Below are 23444 nucleotides of genomic sequence, written 5' to 3'. Positions count from 1 at the left end.
TATTTCGCCCGCTCTCTTCGTCATAGCCATGGAACCCCTTGCTACTCGCATTCATTCGGGCATGTGCCGATATAGCTTCTGTTAAAATAAAGGACACATAACACAAAATTTCCCTATATGCAGACGATGTTCTTTTGTTTTTGTCCAAGCCTAAAACTTCTATTCCACCCTTACTTAACTTGATAAACATTTGGCTCCTTCTCTGGCTACAAGATAAACTGGCAAAAAAGTGAGTTGATGCCAATATCACGGCCTGTGGATATGCAATTTCTGCAATCTACCCCGTTTAGAACAGTGATGGACAAGTTCACAAGCCTTGGCATTGTAGTGACAAGAGACCTTGATCAGCTATTTAAAGCGAATTGGGACATGAAAATAGATCAGCTAAAACAAAATATAGATTTTTGGAAAACTCTGCCTATCTCCTTGGTTGGTCGTATAAACGCTATTAAAATGGTTGTCCTACCAAGGTTTCTTTACCTCTTCCAATGTCTACCCAATTTCATACCACCAAGCTATTTTAAGAAACTGGATTCAATAGTAACTCAATTTTTATGGGATAACAAGGCAGCCAGAATTTCAAAGAAGCATTTATGCAAGTACAAAATAGAGAGGGGCTTTGGCCTTCCTCACTTAAAACTGTATTATTGGGCTGCTAATCTGAACATTGTGTCTTTCTGGAGGTGGAGGGAAAATTCACCTGCAATGAGACAGAAGGATATGCCTGCATGGCTTTTGATTGAGCAGGCCTCCTGTCAACGTTCCTCACTCCCTGCACTTGTTAATAGCCCATCATATGTGAAAAAATCCACTTGTGACTCTAACCCAGTCATTTGTCATACGCTTAGGATCTGGAAACAGATGAGGTATTTTCTTAACATACCCACTGTATACATTGACAGCCCGATTTGCCTGAATCACGCTTTCCACCCCGCATTGGATGATGTGGTGTTTTCACAGTGGAGGGAGAAGGGGCTCACAACAATTGGCAATCTATACATAGATGGTCAGTTAGCTTCATTTCAACAATTACAGGGAAAGTTCAACATGCCAACAACACATTTTTTCAGATACCTCCAAATCAGGAATTTTGTAAGGACACATATCCCACAGTATGGCATGAAGCCAAATAGTCCTACATTAGACAGCTTGATCCTTGTCAAAGCCCATTCAAAAGGGTCGGTCTCGAGACTGTATGATGTGCTACAGGCCAAAAATATTATATAAATATAAATAATATAACAAAAATATTTTAAAAAGAGAGAGAAAGAGAGAGCGATAACACACACAGACACACACAACAGACTTAATTTCAGTTCATTTGGTTCAAATGTACACTGCTCAAAAAAATAAAGGGAACACTTAAACAACACAATGTATCTCCAAGTCAATCACACTACTGTGAAATCAAACTGTCCACTTAGGAAGCAACACTGATTGACAATAAATTTCACATGCTGTTGTGCAATTGGAATAGACAACATGTGGAAATTATAGGCAATTAGCAAGACACCACCAATAAAGGAGTGGTTCTGCAGGTGGGGACCACAGACCACTTCTCAGTTCCTATGCTTCCTGGCTGATGTTTTGGTCACTTTTGAATGCTGGCGGTGCTTTCACTCTAGTGGTAGGATGAGACGGAGTCTACAACCCACACAAGTGGCTCAGGTAGTGCAGCTCATCCAGGATGGCACATCAATGCGAACTGTGGCAAGAAGGTTTGCTGTGTCTGTCAGCGTAGTGTCCAGAGCATGGAGGCGCTACCAGGAGACAGGCCAGTACATCAGGAGACGTGGAGGAGGCCGTAGGAGGGCAACAACCCAGCAGCAGGACCGCTACCTCCGCCTTTGTGCAAGGAGGAGCAGGAGGAGCACTGCCAGAGCCCTGCAAAATGACCTCCAGCAGGCCACAAATGTGCATGTGTCTGCTCAAACGGTCAGAAACAGACTCCATGAGGGTGGTATGATGGCCCGACGTCCACAGGTGGGGGTTGTGCTTACAGCCCAACACCGTGCAGGACGTTTTTAATTTGCCAGAGAACACCAAGATTGGCAAATTTGCCACTGGCGCCCTGTGCTCTTCACAGATGAAAGCAGGTTCACACTGAGCACGTGACCTACGTGACAGTCTGGAGACACCGTGGAGAATGTTCTGCTGCCTGCAACATCCTCCAGCATGAGCGGTTTGGCGGTGGGTCAGTCATGGTGTGGAGTGGCATTTCTTTGGGGGGCCGCACAGCCCTCCATGTGCTCGCCAGATGTAGTCTGACTGCCATTAGGTACCGAGATGAGATCATCAGACCCCTTGTGAGACCATATGCTGGTGCGGTTGGCCCTGGGTTCCTCCTAATGCAAGACAATGCTAGACCTCATGTGGCCGGAGTGTGTCAGCAGTTCCTGCAAGAGGAAGGCATTGATGCTATGGACTGGCCTGCCCGTTCCCCAGACCTGAATCCAATTGAGCACATCTGGGACATCATGTCTCGCTCCATCCACCAACGACACGTTGCACCACAGACTGTCCAGGAGTTGGCGGATGCTTTAGTCCAGGTCTGGGAGGAGATCCCTCAGGAGACCAACCGCCACCTAATCAGGAGCATGCCCAGGCATTGTAGGGAGGTCATACAGGCACGTGGAGGCCCCACACACTACTGAGCCTCATTTTGACTTGTTTTAAGGACATTACATCAAAGTTGGATCAGCCTGTAGTGTGGTTTCCACTTTAATTTTGAGTGTGACTCCAAATCCAGACCTCCATGGGTTGATACATTTGATTTCCATTGATAATTTCTGTGTGATTTTGTTGTCAGCACATTCAACTATGCAAAGAAAAAAGTATTTAATTAGAATATTTCATTCATTCAGATCTAGGATGTGTTATTTTAGTGTTCCCTTTATTTTTTTGAGCAGTGTATATTGCTAATTGTCACCAGTTCCTTTGTCTGGGGATAGTGAAATTTAACAATCAAATAGAAAACTGTATCTATTGGCAAAACAGCTTCAATTGAGATGGACAATGGACAACATGCCCACCACTCTGAAGAACCTCTCTGTCATAGAACGTTTCAATTACGTCATAATGGACCTCCAGTAGTGAAAAGATGGGGTCGATAGATTGACTGTGCACATGTCAACATGCCTGTGTCTTAGATAATTAGGCAGATATGAGTTATGGGCCATAACTATAGAGATGGAACTTGGACTTCAGTCACTGACTTAGAGTAAGTGTTGGTAATGGAAATGACAGGTGAATGAAACTATCTGCCCCATAAACCTTTGAACAGGTGGAGTGGTACACACCTTGGTCACACATCCTGTCATTCACTTTGTAACTCCAATTACTTACAGTAACTATTTGAACTTTACAGAGAATATACTGGCTCCTGTGGCTTTGAATTATACCAATGCGCTCAATATGATCTAACGTTACTGGGGTTGTAAATTCATACAAAAGTATGGTCTAATTATATAAGGAACTCCATATAACCTGAAAAGGTTACCCTGCCCTGCAGTAGTAGGGTAACAGTGTATTTTCTTTGCACTAAACAGCACAAACCTAAACTATAGAGGTTGAACAATGTTATATTATCTATGACCTAAACTTCATGAAGTGTGACAGAATATCATAAAAATAGAGCTGGGCTACAACTTCCTCAGTTAGACATCAGTGGATGTTGTTGCTGGCCAAATCACCTCCTCTCCTTCGGTCCTCCCATTTTTTCTGTCTCCTGCAAGCTGCTTTGGCTTTTCTAAATCACACAGACGTATTATTCGGCTTTACTGAAACCACTCTCGTTTAGACGATTCGGTGCTGGTGATAAGCTACACGTGATATCGGTGAAAATAAAACCAAAAGTGGATTTGTTGACAATTAATCGACGTTTGCAACAAAGTAGCCGCTCGCGCAGAGGAGTTGTCAAATGTAACTTTTTTTCCGTGAGTTTTTTTCAAGAGGGAACGAGAGCTGCACGCTCCAGACGCACGTTTCGTTTCAAAATAAGTTTTTACAGAAAAATAATATTCTCATTGTACAATTGCCCCCCAAAATAAAAAATAACTGTGATTATCCGGTGGCACTCAAACGGATGAATAGCGTCTCCGGGGATGGAGTAATCCCGTTAACTTCATAGCAAGAACAAAACTGTTTGTATAGCGGAGCGGGCTCTTCCCGTCACCGTGCACGGGCAGTTTGAGCTGGATATCCCACCACAGCACTATGGGCTGCGGATTGAGGAAACTGGAAGACCCGGAGGACAGCAGCCCCGGGAAGATCTACTCCACTCTGAAGAGACCACAAGTAGAGATCAAAACCGACACCGTTTACGAGTATGTGCTACTGGATTTCAGTTTGGAAGGTATGCATTTGGGTCTCACCTTGATACATTAAGCATAATACTTAGGATATATTATAAACAATGTTTCTTTAGATATTGACGAGGCTATGAACGAAAGAAAAACATGAATTACTATTTTCCTCTGAAATAACCTGGGTTAGGTGCTTTTCAATCTTGTCACCATTTTGACTAGGTATGGATTTTGGTTTTTGAACAATGGTTTACAAACGGCAGGTTTGTTTTTCAAATAGGCTGCAATGGTCTTTCATGTGGCTGATCTTAATTGGATCACTACACGTGCGTATCCTATGCAGTGGCTCAGGTCCTCTCTCCTAGCAACAGTGCTGTCATTTTCTCGTCCAGAGAAATAGGTCGAAGTTTTCTCTTTACCCCTCTCTTCCGGTGTGTTCGCGCATCGATGTGAAAGGAAAAATACCTTCCCTTCTGTCCTCATCTCACAGACACCTGGCCACCACATTATTATATGATTTCTGATCATCTGAAAGTGCAACCGCATCCTTTGTCAGAATGCAGTGTGTCTAGTGTAATCTCTACAACATGAGGAGCTTGGGACTGGTTGATGTACCAATGACCTATTTGGAAGGGAAATAATGCTAACATTTGTTTAGTTACAAGCCAGCCATGTAAACAGTGGTGTATGCCACTTTAGATGGAGTGTTGTTAGTTTAGTATCTGGTAGAACTCAAATAAGGGCGTTCAACCCCATTCCCTAATAAATACTTGTAATGTATTTCACTCTGTAGACTGAGGCTCCCTAGTGTGAGTCGCCACTATCTCTCTCACTGTGCAGCCTCTGTCCTTATGGTTAGGCCTATGAGCTGTAGATATGAGGATGTGGTTATGTCTACATGGGTTATTGGGTTTGGGCTTGCAGAATAATGGACACAGTAGAAAGTGGCTGGGGTCCCAGTTCAGGGGTTTGGAGTAAAGCCCACTAGTTGATACAGTTGATACAGGCACTCTTATTCTACAGCACAACCCAGCCCTTATCTGGACAAAGCCTGAATACATTTTGGTATATATTCTCAATAAGTGTGTACGTGAAAGTTTAGTGACCTTAGTTTCTTTTGGAAATAAGCAGAAAGTCCTGGGTTTCCTCCACACCAGCCAAATCCTGTTCACCTGGATTTAGGAGTCCCTGTCTGTGTAGGCTGGTAGTTGTGACTTCCACACCAGCCAAATCCTGTTCACCTGGATTTAGGAGTCCCTGTCTGTGTAGGCTGGTAGTTGTGACTTCCACACCAGCCAAATCCTGTTTACCTGGATTTAGGAGTCCCTGTCTGTGTAGGCTGGTAGTTGTGACTTCCACACCAACAGAAATCCTTGTCAAGAAAAAAAACACATCCTCATAGACATTATTGAAATAAAGAAGTACTGCTTAATGTAAATATCAAATGATATGTACTACTGTGTACATATTAGGACTGTGGTGCATGTTGTCAAGTTCAACCCTAAATACTGTATATACTGTAGATGTATAGACAGCCTGAGGGTCTATTTTGGAGCATACATACTCCTAAACGGGACAGCTCCATTCCTTAGTGAGGAGCGCCTGGCCTGCAGATGCCTTGAGGCAAAGCAAACAACACATTTCCAGAATATCAATCAAATGAATATATATATAGCCCTTCTTACATCAGCTGATGTCACAAAGTGCTGTAAAGAAACTCAGCCTAAAACCTTAAACAGCAAGCAATGCGGGTGTAGAAGCACAGAGGCTCGGATAAACTCCCTAGAAAGGCCAGAACCTAGGAAGAAAAGTAGAGAGGAACCAGGCTATGAGGGGTGGCCAGTCCTCTTCTGGTTGTGCCGGGTGGAGATTATAACAGAACATGGCCAAGATGTTAAAATGTGCATAGATGACCAGCAGGGTCAAATAAAAGTAATAGAATACCTCTGACTACACTGTAAGCTGCTTTATAGGCGTGTATAGAGACCCGCACACTGACGGTTGAGTAGCAGGCGCACTCCAAGAGGCTGGAAATGAAAACAATATGATGCTTATAATTCGACATGACTCTCAAGGGTTTAAAGGTGCAGCCAGACAGTACCTACTCCTCTGAATGCCTCTAGGTACTGCTGTATTGTGTGCCTGTCTGTGCTACACATTATCAAAGCATTACTTGTCTTAGTTCTTTATGAGAAGAGCTTAGCCACATTTGATTGACATTTGATGCTTGCTATAGGTACTATACCTTCCCAAGTCAAGTGTGACTCCCATGACCTCCAGTACCAAGGTATTGCACAGAATAGGTGGCTAGGTTGACTGCTTACTACCATGTTCTCTCCTCCAGAGCCTCTGAGCCAGATGTTTCATTCAGTGTGAGGCAGAGCCAAATGGACAGATTAATAAAGATTAGAACTAGCGTCCTTAATCATCCATCTTGGATCAGTTTCATTGCTGTTCTCTGCTTTATGCCAAACTAGTGGGATTTAGCTTCTGTATTGACATTAGTGTTAGCATCAACACTGGACCTGCCTGAAGATTGGGGACTAGTTAGAACCCAGTACATGTTCCCTCTTCTCTCCCTCACTTCTCCTTGAAATGAAGAAACATTTCTGGGACACACACACAACCTCTCTCCTAAGCCATTTGCTGGCTGCATCTTCCCTCACATGCACACCCCCACCCCTCAGCCCAGTAGCAGCCCAGCCCGGTAGCTTGGCCTCCTTTTAAAGCACCATTACTCCTCCCTGTGGCGGAAGCAGAGGCCAGGGGCATCACATCAAAGTGGCTAATGTCTAATGGCTAAAGCCTCACATGCTGATTAGTTTAGCCCCGCAGTACAGTCAGTGTGGATCGAGGGAGGAAGGGAGGGCTGGAGAGCTCAGCTGGACCGAGGACAGAGGCTGGACGGCAGCCCGTGAAGAGGGGCGGGGGGGGGCAGCAGAGTGGGCCTCACACTGTTGATCCACAGGGGCTCTACTGGGCTGAGTGGGGGATGGAGAGATGTAAAGGGGATGGCTGGATGGATGGCTAGATGGATAAATTAACAGGCAGAGGGGTGACAGGTCGAGAGATTGGATTTGTGGTTGGACAGAGGTGGCTAGAGAGATTAATAATTCAAGCTGGATGGGAGGATATTTGGGCTGTGAGGATATTTTTTTCCATGGCAAAAATGAAAACAAGAAGCAGATCTAACTCTTTGGTCCTTTAAAAACCTGCTATAGTTAACATATTGTGTGCTATAGCTTGGAAAATAAATACATGTGACTCTGGATGACAACATGATGTTTGCAACATTACTGGTGTTTTCCTAAAGAAGTTAAATCCGCTTTGTGTTTTGTTTTCTTGCCATGATACTAATGAGTATCGAGATGCTGGTGTCGTCCCGGCCCGAGAGGATATTAGTTGGATAGGAGGATAGATTGAAAGATTAAAGGATTTAGGGATGAGGGATAAGTGTATCCAACCACCCAGCTATCCTAAAATATTATGACTATTCTCTTTCCAAGGTTGTTTACCTCGATTGACGGCTAGGCCTGGATTCTCATCAGCCTCCTGTTCTTAGTAGCCTGGACCCAGATCTATTTGTGCTGTCTTGCCAACTCATACGGTCATTCTTAGGCCAATGACCGTAGGAGTTGGCAAGATGGCAGAAACAGACCTGGAACCAGGCTAGATGTTAGTATTTGTCTGTATGTGGCAAATTAAATTCCGCCTCACCTGGACCATATGAGGATGTAATTCCAGAACAAATTCCACGCAACCACAATCTACTATAATCTCTCTTCTTCTCTTTTTCTCTCTGTGTTAATCTGACTGGAACCAGACCCTAGAAAATGCTGGATTATCTCTGATTATAGAGTTTATATTACATTTGGAGGAGACTACAAGGGCAGTGGTACATTTCAAACCTGGCTGGTGTAGTGATATGGTTTAACACACTGTGAAGAATCAATTGTGCTCTGCTCAGCTAACTGGAGTTTCCAGTGAAGTCGCGGGGCACTGATGTGCAGAACGGTTTATTTTATTTAAACAGATAGGCTAGTTGAGAACCAGTTCTCATTTGCAACTGCGACCTGGCCAAGATAAAGCATAGCAATTCGACACATACAACAACAGAGTTACACCTGAAATAAACAAAACATACAGTCAATAATACAGTAGAAACAAAGAAAACAAAAAGTCTACATACAGTGAGTGCAAATGAGGTAAGATAAGGGAGTTAAGGCAATAAATAGGCCATGGTGGCGAAGTAATTACAATATAGCAATTAAACACTGGAATGGTAGATGTGCAGAAGATGAATGTGCAAGTAGAGATACTGGGGTGCAAAGGAGCAAGATAAATAAATACAGTATGGGGATGAGGTAGGTAGATGGGCTGGTTACAAATGGTCTATGTACAGGTGCAGTGATCTGTGAGATGCTCTGACACCTGGTGCTTAAAGCTAGTGAGGGAGGTAAGTCTCCAGCTTCAGTGATTTTTGCAGTTCTTTCCAGTCATTGGCAGCAGAGAACTGGAAGGAAAGTTGACCAAAGGAGGAATTGGCTTTGGGGGTGACCAGTGAGATATACCTGCTGGAGCGCGTGCTACGAGTGGGTGTTGCTGTGGTGACCAGTGAGCTGAGATAAGGCGGGGCTTTACCTAGCAGAGACTTGTAGATACCCTTTGCCAAACCCACTGGCTACAGGTTATGAAGCGAGGGCCAACCAACGAGAGCGTACAGGTCGCAGTGGTGGGTAGTGTATGGGGCTTTGATGACAAAACTAATGGCACTGTGATAGACTGCATCCAATTTGTTGAGTAGAGTGTTGGAGGCTATTTTATAGATGACATCGCCGAAGTTGAGGATTGGTAGGATGGTCAGTTTTACGAGGGTATGTTTGGCAGCATGAGTGAAGGATGCTTTGTTGCAATATAGGAAGCTGATTCTAGATTTAATTTTGGATTGGAGATGCTTAATGTGAGTCTGGAAGGAGAGTTTACAGTCTAACCAGACACCTAGGTATTTGTAGTTGTCCACATATTCTAAGTCAGAGCTGTCCAGAGTAGTAATGCTGGACGGGCGGGCAGGTGCGGGCAGTGAACGATTGAATAGCATGCATTTAGTTTTACTTGCATTTAAGAGCAGTTGGAGGCCACAGAAGGAGAGTTGTATGGCATTGAAGCTCGTCTGGAGGTTAGTTAACACAGTGTCCAAAGAGGGGCCAGAAGTATACTTAGGAAGAATCACCAGCAGCAAGAGCGACATCATTGAATAATACAGAGAAGAGAGTCTGCCCGAGAATTGAACCCTGTGGCACCCCCATAGAGACTGCCAGAGGTCTGGACAACAGGCCCTCCGATTTGACACACTGAACTCTATCAGAGAGTAGTTGGTAAACCAGGCGAGGCAGTCATTTGAGAAACCAAGGCTGTCGAGTCTGCCAATAAGATTGTGGTGATTGACAGGGTCAAAAGCCTTGGCCAGGTCGATGAATACGGCTACACAGTAATGTCTCATCGATGGCGGTTATGATGCCGTTTAGGACCATGAGTGTGGCTGAGGTGCACCCATGACCAGCTCTGAAACCAGATTGCATAGCGGAGAAGGTACAGTGGGATTCGAAATGGTCAGTAATCTGTTTGTTCACTTGGCTTTCGAAGACCTTAGAAAGACAGGGTAGGATAGATATACTGCAGGTCTGTAGCAGTTTGGGTCTAGAGCAGGGGTGTCAAAGTCAAATGGACGGAGGGCCAAATAAAAAATTTAGCTACAAGCCGAGGGCCGGACTGTTCGAATGTTCATTGAAAATTTTTTAAATGACGCATATAGTCTAGTGAACCTAATTGAACCTACTGAAAACCTAACAAATATATTCCAATATGATCAGATAAATAAAGCAATATTTTCTTATGGCTCTGTCAGTAATCTTTAATTTTCAACAGACACAAAAGACAAATTTCCTTTATATAAAAATCCCCATAACATGAACATTAAATGAAAGAAACCGGTATTCAAGGCACCATCAGTAGCCTATATTTTCTATTTTAGCAAAAGTGGGCTAAATTTACTTCAAAGAAAAAAACAATAATAGCAATTTTCTATCATCCACTCAACTGAAATATTTTTAAAATATAATTGGATTGAAATACAATAAAATAAAGTGCAAAAATCTATTAATCAAAAACAACACTTTGTTTAAGGAGAAGTAACATGCAGTGAAAACAAATATTAAACTTTAACTTTTAAACTTGAACTGAGTAAAAACTCTAAATATGTGATTGCACAGTAATGTTCACTTGTTTGAGGTTGAGGGTGATACTTGGTGGTGTCCCATCTTTTCCACAAGTTCATCAATGTTCGGGGTAAGGCTCTGAGCTGAGGAAAACCTCAGAATTGAGTGGAGGTGTTCAGCAGTAAGTCGACTTCTGTGTGATGTTTTGTTCAGGTTCATCAAAGAAAAAAGTTGTTCACACAGGTATGTGCTGCCAAACATAGACAACGTTTGAGCAGCCTGGATGCGCAGCTGGGGCATTGTGTCGGGGAGGAAACGGGCGAACTCCGCAGCACCCACTGCCGCATATTTTGCCCTCAGTGCATCATTGCATTGGAGGTCAATCAACTCCATTTGGAGGTTTGGTGGTGAGCTTTCCACGTCAACAGCAAATGGGTTACCGAGCAGTTCCAACCTGCTTTTTTGTGCTTCAAAGTCAGCAAATCGGGCGTTGTCAGCGGCAAGCATACCTATTTTATCAGCCAACTGTGCGCTCGGGAACGCACTGGTAGAGAGCTTCTCTCATGGTCTGGCAGCTGGGAAAGTGGCTCAAATTTTCTTTCCGCATCTGCGTCTCCCACAGAGTCAGTTTGGTTTTAAATGCCTTCACTGTACTGTACATATCAGAGATGACATGATCCCGACCCTGCAGCTGCAAGTTCATTGCATTCAGATGACTCGTAATGTCACACAGAAAAGCCATTTCACACAGAAACATTTCGAGTTGTGTTGTGTCTTTCCCTTTGCTGTCCAAGAACAGACAAATCTCCTCACGAAGCTCGAAACATCTTTGAAGCACCTTTCCCTGGCTTAGCCATCGCACCTCTGTGTGATAAGGCAAATCACCATGCTCCGTTTCTAACTCCGTCAGAAATGCCTTGAACTGGCGGTGATTCAAACCTTTGGCTCTGATAAAGTTAACTGTGCGCGTGATGATGCTCATTACATGCTCCATTTTCAAGGCTTTACCGCACAGCGCTTCTGGTGTATGATACAATGATAAGCTGTCAGCTCACCTGTCGCTCTTTTCCCGTATCTTCGCCACCAGTCCGCTCCTGTGTCCACACATCGCAGGTGCTCCGTCGGTTGTCAAACCCACGAGTTTTTCCCAAGGCAGCTCCATCTCATTTACACATCTTGACACCTCTTCATACAAATCATGCCCCGTAGTTGTGCCATGCATAGGACGTAAAGCCAAAAACTCCTCTGTCACGCTTAGGCTGGAGTCCACTCCGATGAAAATTGACAACTGGGCAATGTCAGAAATGTCGGTGCTATCCACAGCCAAGGAATATGCAATGAAATCTTTTCCCTTTTTCACAAGCTGCTCTTTTAGATTGATGGACAACTGGTCTACTCTCTCGGCAATGGTGTTTCTGCTCAACTCACATTTTAAAAAGAGTTGCCTTTTTTCTGGGCAAACTTCGACAAACTTTAATCATGCAGTTTTTGATGAAATCCCCTCCGTAAATGGCCGGGCTGATTTAGCGATCTCTTCTGCCAAAATAAAACTGGCCTTGACAGCAGCCTGGCCTTGTGATTTGGCTTTTTGAACAGAGCCTGTCGAGATTTGAGGCCTCTTTTAATTCCTCTGCCTTTTGTAGCCTTTGTTCCATGTCCATATTCTTGTTTTTGTCCGCGTGTTTCGTTTCATAATGTCGTCTCAGATTATACTCTTTCAGTACCGCCACACTTTCTCCACACAGAAGACACACAGGTTTTCCAGCTACCTCCGTGAACATATACTCCGACTCCCACCTTGTTTGAAACCCCGGTTCTCAGTGTCCACCTTCCGTTTTGCCATTTTTGATGGGTATCTGAAAGTTAATTTTACTGTGATGCTGACGACTGCTGTGCCAATAAATATTGAAATGAAGCAGCCTACTGCTCGGTGCGTCACCGTTGCATTGTGGGAAATGTAGTATTGGTGCGTGTAAAAGATCTGCGGGCTGTCGGCTTGCTGCGGTCTGCGGGCCGGTTCTAATAATAAATCAAGATCATCCCAGGGGCCGTAAAACCTTCTCAAGGGGAAGTCGATGTGGCCCGCGGGCCTTGACTCTGACATATGTGGTCTAGAGTGTCACCCCTTGAAGAGGGATGACCGCGGCAGCTTTCCAATCTTTGGGGATCTCAGACGATACGAAAGAGAGGTTGAACATGCTAGTAATAGGGGTTGCAACAATTTCGGCAGATAATTTTAGAAAGAGAGGGTCCAGATTGTCTAGCCCGGTATAGTATTTAGCTAATATAATGATTTGTTAACAGAGATGGTGCCTTGGTAGTCATATTAGGATAATCCTTTCCACTTTACATGAGATCTACACACTCTGTCCTCTCATGTTTATTCCTGTAGTGTACGGGCAATTTCACCAGTGGTGGCTCCTCAGCAGAGGAAGGGGAGGATGAACATTAAAGCCATTAAATATATTCACGTCGCCAAATAATTTATTAAAACACACGGTTTTGCAGTGAAGTTCGACAGTAGCCTCTAGCACTCTCTGGGGCAGCACCATGCTGTAGCTGGAGGACAGCTAGTTTCTGTCCTCCTCTGGGGTACAATATAAAACCTAGGAGGCTCATGGTTCTCACCCCCTTCCATAGACTTACACAATAAGTATTCCAACTTCCAGAGGACGTCCTCCAATCTATTGGAGCTCTTGCAGCATGAACGGTCATGTTGTACACCCAATCAAAGGATCAGAGAATGAATTTAGAACTGAAAGCATAAGCTACAGCTAGCTAGCACATCAGTGCATAAAATGTGGTGAGTAGCTAACTCAAAGAGAGAGAAAGACAATAGTTGAACAGTTTTTAACAAATTAGTTTCTTAAAAAATGAAGGAGAAGCGAGAAAGAGAGAGCTAGCTAAATTTTGTATTTTTTTTCACTTCACTAACAAATGCAGCTAGCTGGTTTAGCCTACTCAAACACCAGCTCAAACAGAGATGGATACTATGTTAGCTATGGCTATCCAACACTGCAACTCAAGGTAAGCTTTTGGTTATAGTAATGTATTGTCAACTGGGCCTTGCCGGTTTAACTGCTAAACTGCTTGCTGTACACTACTGAATGATTGTAGAGGGTTTACTAACATGTTAGTTTTAGTTGCTATGTTGACTATGACGTTAGCTAATGTGGTGACAACGATGTAGGCTGTGTGTAGCGGTTATGGTATGAAGGTTTGGCTTGGAAAGTTTTTTTGCCTGGTCACAGACAGCTGTTGTGTTGTGCACTGAAGTCCACAAGTGAAGGGGAAAGGTGAGAGAAGGATAGCACGTAGATTTGAGAAGGAATTATACAAGGAGCAAGGTGATCATGCTGTTTGTATGTGGCTGAACGTGAAATGTGTTTGTGGATGATCAAGGGTGTATTCGTTCTGCTAATTGTGTTGACAAACGCTTCTTAAACAGAAGTAAACGGAACAAAATGTGGATAAACATACCTGAATGAGCAACAATTTGGAATAATGATTATACCCTAGATCAGCTAGATGCAGGCAAGAGTGTGTAAAGCAGTATTGAATGTGTCACTGTCTGGCACCTTGATTATTTATTTAACCTGTGCACCTACATTGTAAACTTGAATTCGTAGGCTACGTTGTAGCAACCTCATGATGGGTGTAGGGGAAATGTAGTAGCTTAAATCTATCGACATTACATTGAGCTGGGTTAATGGAATATGAATAATTCATCCAATATGCAGTATAGAAATAAAGAAATAAAGTATATATATATTGTCCTCCCTAATCTAAAATGGCACCACCGCCACTGAATTCCAAAGTAACAGGATTACGCTTTGAATAATTTTTTTGTTCATTGATTTAAAAACATTGATTTTAAAGTTGAAAAACGATACAACTATACTGAACAAACATATAAATGCTACAATTTCAAAGATTTTACAGAGTTACAGTTTTATATAAGGAAATCAGTCAATTGAAATAAATTCATTAGTCCCTAAATCTATGGATTTCACATGACTGGGAATACAGATATTCATCTGTTGGTCACAGATACCTTAAAAAAAATGGGCTTCACAATGAGCCTCGGGATCTCGTTACAGGATTTCTGTGCATTCAAATTGCCATCGATAAAATGCAATTGTGTTTGTTGTCCATAGCTTATTCCTGCCCATACCATAACCCCACCGCCACCATGGGACACTTTGTTCACAATGTTGACATCAGCAAGCCACTCGCCCACACGACACCATACATGTGGTCTGCGGTTTTGAGGCCGGTTGGATGCTCTACCAAATTCTCTAAAACGACGGAGGTGGCTTATGGTAGAGAAATTCTCGCAACAGCTCTGGTGGACATTCCTGCAGTCAGCATGCCAATTGCACAAGTCCTCAACTTGAGACATCTGTGGCTTTGTGTTATGTGAAAAAAATGCACATTTTATTGGCCCCCGCACAAGGTGCACCTCTGTTTAATCAGCTTCTTCATATGCCACACCTGTCAGGGGGATGGATTATCTTGGCAAAGGAGAAATGCTCACTTACGGGGATGTAAACAAATGTGTGCACAAAATTTGAGAGAAATAAGCTTTTTGTGCGTATGGAACATTTCTCGGATCTTTTATTTCGCTCATGTGGACCAACACTTTACATGTTGTGTTTGTATTTTTGTTCAGTGTATATGCACAAGGACTACTTTTAACCATTTCCACTGCAGATGGAAACTTTGTTAAAGGAATTATGATGAAATCTCCCTCCGGTGACCACGTTTTTCCAAAAGCTCTGTTAAATATCCGCTCCGACTTAAGATTCAAAGATGTCTGCAGAAAGACTGGGGTGTCAGCTATGACATGGCATCTTCACTTTGAAAAATCTCTTTTGGTTATTGAAGTGAATTTACACCTGGTAACGGAATTACATCATGGGTTCCTGGTCTGTACTACACAGAATTACATCATGGGTTCCTGGTCTGTACTACACAGAATTACATCATGGGTTCCTGGTCTGTACTACACAGAAATTCATAATTATGAGGAGAAATGCATTCTCCTCATGTATCACTCACTATGATAATGTACTCTACGGTGCTCTACTCACTATTATAATGTACTCTACGGTGCTCTAGTCACTGTACAGTCTGTGGATGTTAACATCAAGGCCCTGGTGAACTGACCAAACTACTTTTTAACATCCATGGACATCCAGTGTTGGTCGGTGCTCAATGGGTGAGGATGCTGGTTAAAGTAAATGGAAAGAGAGGGGGCTCATGGGTAGGTGTCAGTAGGAGCTGGGAGAGGTGACATTAACTGGCGATAGAGGCAGGTGACCCAACTGTGGTTTGTGAGCATTTTGATTTCCCATTGTAGCTAGGATTGCAATGGGATGGTATATTATTGGAACATTTTGAAGCTTACCAGTAAACTACCAGAATTTTGGCATCTTTCAAAGATTTTATGTAATCTATCACAATACATCTAGTGGCCCTTTTGGGTACATCAGATTGTCACAGGTTTCTGTAACACTCTCTGGTCCTCTGTGTGAACTTATTACATGTAACATATGTGAAATAATTAAATAAGATACAAAAATATAGAATGACAAAGCTTAAAAACCTTAACCTAAATATAAACCATCAACTTAGTGAATTCCAATGGTGTTTAATATAAGGGTTTCAACATGAATTCCCCTTTTTCTACACCTATTTATTTTTACTAGGTCAATAAGGCACTGTGCAGTAGTGTCTACACCCACTTTTTTAGGGCATTTTGTTGCATTTTAAAGTGGAATGGAAATATATTAGTTGTAAAAAAAAATACTCCATGGTGTCACAGTGAATATTGTTTAGATTATTTTTTTAAATATATTTTACAAATGTAATAAAAATAACAAATAACTAAAATATAGTCGTTGCATAAGTATTCTCCCCCTTTGTTAAGGCAAGCCCAAATTAGTTCAGAAGTACAATTTGGCGTGACAAATCACATAAGATATGTGGACTCTATACGTTAATAGGGGTTGACATGATTTTTGAATGACCACCCCTTCCTCTGTCCCCCATAGATACTGTACATCTGTAAGGTCCCTCAGTCAAGTATTGAATTTCAAGCACAGATTCAACTACAAAGACCAATGAGCTTCATAAAGAATAGCAATGATTGGTAGATGGGTAACAATAACAAATCAGACATTGAATATATCTTTAAAGTGGCAATCAGCAGTTGAAACAATAACAAAGCGTTAGGGATGAGGTTGGAAAAAATGTAACCACTCTCAAATTCATAGCCAGAGCTATGGATCCAAGGACTGACCAGCCATGATATCAAAATTATAGTTCTAACCATTTTTTGAGGCTATACTGTGTCTGCAAACAAACATTGGAGTAAAACAAGCATCTATTTTGGGTTCTGATGGGGTGTAACAGTTGAACTAAGCCCATGAGAAGTTTTAAAACAGCTACAGAGTTCAATGGCTGGGATGGGAGAAAACTGAGGATGGATCAACAACCTTGTATTAACTCCACAATAATGACATAAATGACAGAGTGAAAAGAAGAATAAAAAATATACGGAATAAAAATATTACAAAACATGCATATGTATGCAACACGGCACTAAAATAATACTGCAAAAAACATGGCAAGACAACATACTTTTTGGCCTAAATGCAAAGCCCTGTGTTTGGGGCAAATCCAACACACCACTGAGTAACTGCCTCCTTATTTTCACGCATGGTGGTGACTGCATGAAATCAAATGAAATGTTTATTTGTCACATGCGCCGAATACAACAGGTGTAGACCTTACCATGAAATGCTTACTTACAAGCCCTTAAACCATAATGCAGTTTTAAGAAAATAGAGTTTGGAAAATATTTACTAAATAAACTAAAGTAGAAAATAATTTTAAAAAGTAACACAATAAAATAACAATAGTGAGGCTATATACAGGGGGTACCAGTACCGAGTCAATGTGTGAGGTACAGGTTAGTCGAGGTAATTTGTATATGTACACTACCGTTCAAAAGTTTGAGGTCACTTAGAAATGTCCTTGTTTTTAAAAGAAAAGCACTTTTTTTTGTCCATTTAAAATAACATCAAATTGATCAGAAATACAGTGTAGACAATGTTAATGACTATTGTAGCTGGAAACGGCAGATTTTTTAAATGGAATATGTATGCATATGTAGAGAGGCCCATTATCAGCTGCCATCACTCCTGTGTTCCAATGGCACGTTGTGTTAGCTATTCCAAGTTTATCATTTTAAAAGGCTAATTGGTCATTAGAAAACCCTTTTGCAATTATGTTAGCACAGCTGAAAACTGTGGTTCTGATTAAATAAGTAATAAAACTGATCTTCTTTAAACTAGTTCAGTATCTGGAGCATCAGCATTTGTGGTTTCAATTACAGGCTCAAAATGGCCAGAAACAAAGAACTTTCTTCTGAAACTCGTCAGTCTATTCTTGTTCTGAGAAATGAAGGCTATTCCATGCGAGAAATTGCCAAGAAACGGAAGATCTCGTACAATGCTGTGTACTACTCCCTCCACAGAACAGAGCAACCTGGCCCTAACCAGAATAGAAAGAGGAGTGGGAGGCCCTGATCCACAACTGAGCAAGAGGACAAGTACATTAGTGTCTAGTTTGAGAAACAGACGGCTCACAAGTCCTCAACTGGCAGCTTCATTAAATAGTACCCGCAAAACACCAGTCTCAACGTCAACAGTGAAGATGCGACTCCGGGATGCCGGCCTTCTAGGTAGAGTTGCAAAGAAAAAGACATCTCAGACTGGCCAATAAAAATAAAATATTAAGACGGGCAAAAGATCACACACTGGACAGAGGAACTCTGCCTAGAAGGCCAGCATCCCGGAGTCACCTCTTCACTGTTGACGTTGAGACTGGTGTTTTGTGGGTACTATTTAATGAAGCTGCCAGTCGAGGACTTGTGAGGCGTCTTCACGGTGTGTTTGGACCATGATCGTTTGTTGATGTGGACACCAAGGAACTTGAAACTCTCGACCCACTCCATTACAAAATCGTAAATATGAATGGGGGCGTGTTCGGCCCTCCTTTTCCTGTAGTCCACGATCATCTCCTTTGTCTTGCTCACGTTGAGGGAGAGATTGTTGTCCTGGCACCACATTGCCAGGTCTCTGACCTCCTCCCTATAGGCTGTCTCATCTTTGCTGATAAAGGCCTATCACCGTTGTTGTCAGCAAACTTTTTTATTTTTTTTCAATTACAGTAAACAATGCTTGAAATACAGTACATTGCACATGGGATTTTATATATTCAATATACCATGGGAACATGCTTTTTGAATGAGGTAGGAATGTATATGCCCATGCGAAACAAATATGAAATACTTAAGTAATACTTTCATAACACAACTTACATTAAACAACAAAGTGCATTAAAAAACATGGCTAGTCTTCAAAACGAATAGAAAAAATATAAGACAGGCAAATGTTAAACACTCACAAAGGTAGATCAATTAAATACAAAGCTTAGGTAGGGAGTTTACTGTGGAGGGAAATTTCACTGTCTCGAAATAGATAAAGGTTTCTACATTTGGTAGAATTTGTTGTCAGCGAACTTGATGATGGTGTTGGAGTCGTACTTGGCCATGCAGTCAACAGAGAGTACAGAAGGGGACTAAGCACGCACCCCTGAGAGGCCCCCACGTTGAGGATCAGCGTGGCAAATGTGTTGTTGCCTACCCTTACCACCTGGGGGCGGCCTGTCAGGAAGTCCAGGATCCAGTTGCAGAGGGAGATATTTAGTCCCAGGGTCCTTAGCTTAGTGATGAGCATTGTAGGCACTATGGTGTTGAACGCAACACACGCTATGGTGTTGAACAGCATTCTCACATAGGTGGTCCTTTTTTCCAGATGGGAAAGAGCAGTGTGGAGTGCGATTTGAGATTGTGTCATCTGTGGATCTGTTGGGACGGTATGTGAATTGGAGTGGGTCTAGGGTTTCCGGGATGATAGTTTTGATGTGAGCCATGACCAGCCTTTCAAAGCACTTCATGGCTACCGACGTGAGTTTTATGGGGCGGTCGTCATTTAGGCAGGTTGCGTTCACTTTCTTGGGCACAGGGATTATGGTGGTCTGCTTGAAACCTGTAGGTATTACAGACTCGGTCAGGGAGAGGTTGAAAATGTAATTGAAGACACTTGCCAGTTGCTCCATGCATGCTCAGAGTACACGTCCTGGTAATCCATCCGGCCTTGTGAATGTTGACCTGTTTAAAGGTTTTGCTCACATTGGCTACGGAGAGCATGATCACACTGTCATCCAAAACAGCTGGTGCTCTCCTGCATGCTTCAGTGTTGCTGGTCTCAAAGCGAGCATAAAAGGCATTTATCCCGTCTGGTTGGCTCCCATCACTGGGCAGCTCAAGGCTGGGTTTGTAGTCCGTAATAGTCTGCAAACCCTGCCACATCCAACAAACGTCAGAGCCAGAGTAGTAGGATACAATCTTAGTCCTGTGTTTGATGGTTCGTCTGAGGGCATAGTGGGATTTCTTATAAGCGTCCGGATTAGTGTCGCGCTCCTTGAAAGTGGCAGCTCTAGCCTTTAGCTTGGTGCAGATGTTGCCTGTAGTCCATGGCTTCAGGTTGGGATATGTAGGTACGGTCACTGTGGGGACGACGTCATCGATGCACTTCTTGATAATCGGCAAAGACTGGGGAGTTTTTTATGATGAAAAGAAACATGATTGAAACAAGACAGGCAAAATACTTGAGGAAAACCTGCTTCAGTCTTCTTTAAGCCAGACACTGGAAGAGCAATTCACCTTTCATCAGGACAATAACCTGCAACACAAAGCCAAATCTACACTGGAGTTGCTTACCATGAAGGCAGTGAATGTTACTGATTGGCCAAGTTACAGTTTTGACTTGAATCTGCTTGAAAATCTATGGCAATACTAGAAAATTGCTGTCTTGCCATGATCCCCAACAACTTGAGCTTGAAGAATTTTAAAAAGAATAATGGGCAAATAGTGCACAATGCAGGTGTGCAAAGCTTTTATGAGCTTTACCCAGAAAGACTCACAGCTGTAATTGGTGCCAAAGGTGTTTCTAACATGTATTGACTCAGGGGGAGGTGAATACTTCTCTAATCAAGGTATATTAGTATTTTTTTTTTTATTTATTAGTCCACTTTGACATTACAGATTATTTTGTGCAGATTGTTGACAAAAAATGACAATTAAATCCATTTTAATCCCACTTCTTAACACAATAAAATGTGAAGAAATTCTATAGGCATTGTATTTGTTGTCAATGTTTTAACGTCAAACTGGTGTCCGTTGTGAACACAGTTGGAAGGGTTAATAGAAAATAATGCCATCGTTGATTAGATGCTGTTGAGTAGGCTATTTTCTCTTGAACCATATGGTCTATCTATTAGAAACTCATGTATGGACACAGGTATAATAATTAATGCAATATATATGAATACATTTTTTTTCTGTTATTTAAGTATAAATTACCTAAATTCCGTTTGATTTTTTGTTCATTACCAACATTTCCTGAAGATTCAGGTAATTATAGTCAATTCAGTTGCAGACATTATGTTACTGATTTTTGTTGTGGGGGGGGGTAATTCTAGTAGGGGTCCTTCACGTCAACATTATTGTGTTTTTCTGATACCTTTAAGACTTTTTCTGGTAGATTTTTTTGTCTTCATCTATTTATCCAGAAATCAATGCCTTAACTTATGGCACATTTTGGAAAATTGGTGAAAAACAATTGTATGCCTTAAATTCCCCAAAATATGGACTCTTAGATTTCATTTGATACCCAATTTGATATGTTCCTATGAACTTCACATATTGGTACTCATGGGTTCTTTTCAATGGAAATGCCTATATTTGGAATCCAGCATCCCTTTCTCTCTTTCCTCTCCTTCTACCCTCATTCTTTCTCTTCTTTACCTACCTTTCTTCTTTTGCCAGCTTTCTTTCCCTCTTCCTTACTTTTATACAAGCTTCCTTTTCTCACAAGCTTTCTGGCTCATAAAATCTTTCTTGTAAACCCCTTTTTTGCGCCACACTTGGTATCTCCTTCCTTCTCTAATTTCTCCCCATTCCCCTCATTCTTTCCACAGTCGGCCCCTCTCTCTTCCCCCTCCTGTGCTCCCCCTCTCCTCTCTTTTTCTCACACACAGTAGAGAACAGAGGGCTCAGTGTGTGGGTTGACAAGGGTGAGCCGTGGTGATGGGAGGGGGTGTGAGGTGGCTGAAAAGGGAGATGGAGAGGGACAAAAGAGCCCAGGCGAGAGAGACGTGTGTGTGTGAGAGAGAGAGAGAGAGAGAGAGAGGGAGAGACTGGATTAATAGCCTGGCGTTGAGCTCCTCTAGGGAGCTTTTGGTGAAAATGTCATTTTCGTTGCTCAGGTGGGACCCAACAGACACACACACACTCAGACACAAATGCTGAGATGAGAGACACCACCAGTTGAAAAGCTTCTCGTCCACTGCTTCCCTGGCCACCCAGCCGTCTAAAGATTTCACTATGACCTGGACTTGCCAGGGTGTTTTAAACCAGAGCCAAATTCAGCCAGGCCCTGCCAAATTCACATGGCAGAAATTCCAGTAACAAGCTGTTATTATCTCCGTCCCAGAGGTGTTTATGTGAGAGAGAGTGTGTGTGTATGATATTTGAGTGAGAGTGTGTTTTGTGTGTGAATGTGTGTAAATATATGATGAGCTTGTTCCGTCAGTTGAAATGTGTGGAGCTTGTTTTTGTCTAAAAAGGGGATTTGGTGTTTGTTTTTGTGTGCTTACATGCATGCTTGACTGTGATTGTGTTTACTTTCGGGTGTGAGTGTATGTCTCCGGCACCGAGCCAGCCCTGTGAACAGACCCTCTTTGTGAACACAGGATGTATGGTGATGCTATAGGTCTCCAGACAGAGTCGTGAGAAAACTATAGAAAACAACTCCACCAGACAGACTCGTCACATCTTATCAACAAACATTAACACAATGCCCCCTCAACACAGACTGCTATCCAGCAGCACCAACATATGTTTTTATTGTCACATACACCGGATAGCTGCAGTGAAATGTTGTTTTACAGGGTCAGCTATAGTTAATTAGGGTTGCTCAATGGCACATTGACAGATTTTTCACCTTGTCGGCATGTATATTCAAACCGGCAACCTTTCGGTTACAGGCCCAACGCTCTAACCCGCTAGGCTACCTGCCGCCCTGCAACAACACTGCAAACCAACCAAAACCAAAAAAAGAACCCCGGCAACACATGACTTCAGTCCTAACTTAATGCAACACCCCTAGAATACCAATGTAAGCGAGGTACTACCACATTATTACCACAGCTAGAGAGGTAGCTGGTAAGCTACAGTGTGTATATATAGCAGAGTATGTGGTGGTGGTGGTGGTTCTATGGTGGTGTCCTCTCATCAGGGCCTGCCCTGGGTTAGGGTTGTCAGGGTTACTGGTGGTGAAAGAGACACCACTGGATGAACAGACATCTGTCTGATCAGCATAGCAAGAGGAGATGTCTTATTTTGGAACTGTTAGCTTTACACCATGAGAAGAGTTTGAAGTGATGTGCTGCTAGTGTGAGACTGGCAGCATTATTTAATGATTAAGTCGCTCTGCATAAGAGTGTCTGTCTGCTACAGTAAACTGTCTGCTTATGGGACAGTCCAGAGTCTCCAGACTGTCCTTCTACTCTCCACTTTCTCTCTGTGTGAATACCTCAGCATTTCCCCTCTTATCTCCTCTGGGTATGACTAGGGAATAGCAAGGGCCTGCTAAAGAGATTATATGACACACAGACAGACAGACAAGAAGACCTGATTGATGTTCAGTTCAGGACAGACTTAACCTCTGGGGTTAGGCTACAGACAGAGGAAGACCGATGTCATGCTGCTAGCCTCTACTCCTCCTTCCTC

General features: G+C 42.6%; 1 protein-coding gene across 1 annotated transcript in view; it reads left to right on the top strand.

Moving 5' to 3' along the window:
- The first annotated feature begins 3719 nt into the window (after positions 1-3719).
- Positions 3720-23444, top strand: part of rftn2 (raftlin family member 2) — a 31206-nt gene continuing 11481 nt past the window's right edge. The window contains exon 1 of the mRNA XM_064944527.1: positions 3720-4354. Within this exon, the coding sequence (XP_064800599.1) occupies positions 4216-4354 (139 nt within the window). The 5' untranslated portion in view covers positions 3720-4215. The remainder of the gene's footprint in view (positions 4355-23444) is intronic.

Source organism: Oncorhynchus masou, chromosome 29 (assembly GCF_036934945.1).
Source record: "Oncorhynchus masou masou isolate Uvic2021 chromosome 29, UVic_Omas_1.1, whole genome shotgun sequence".
Taxonomy (NCBI): domain Eukaryota; kingdom Metazoa; phylum Chordata; class Actinopteri; order Salmoniformes; family Salmonidae; genus Oncorhynchus; species Oncorhynchus masou.
This window is presented reverse-complemented; position numbering and strand designations above follow the sequence as displayed.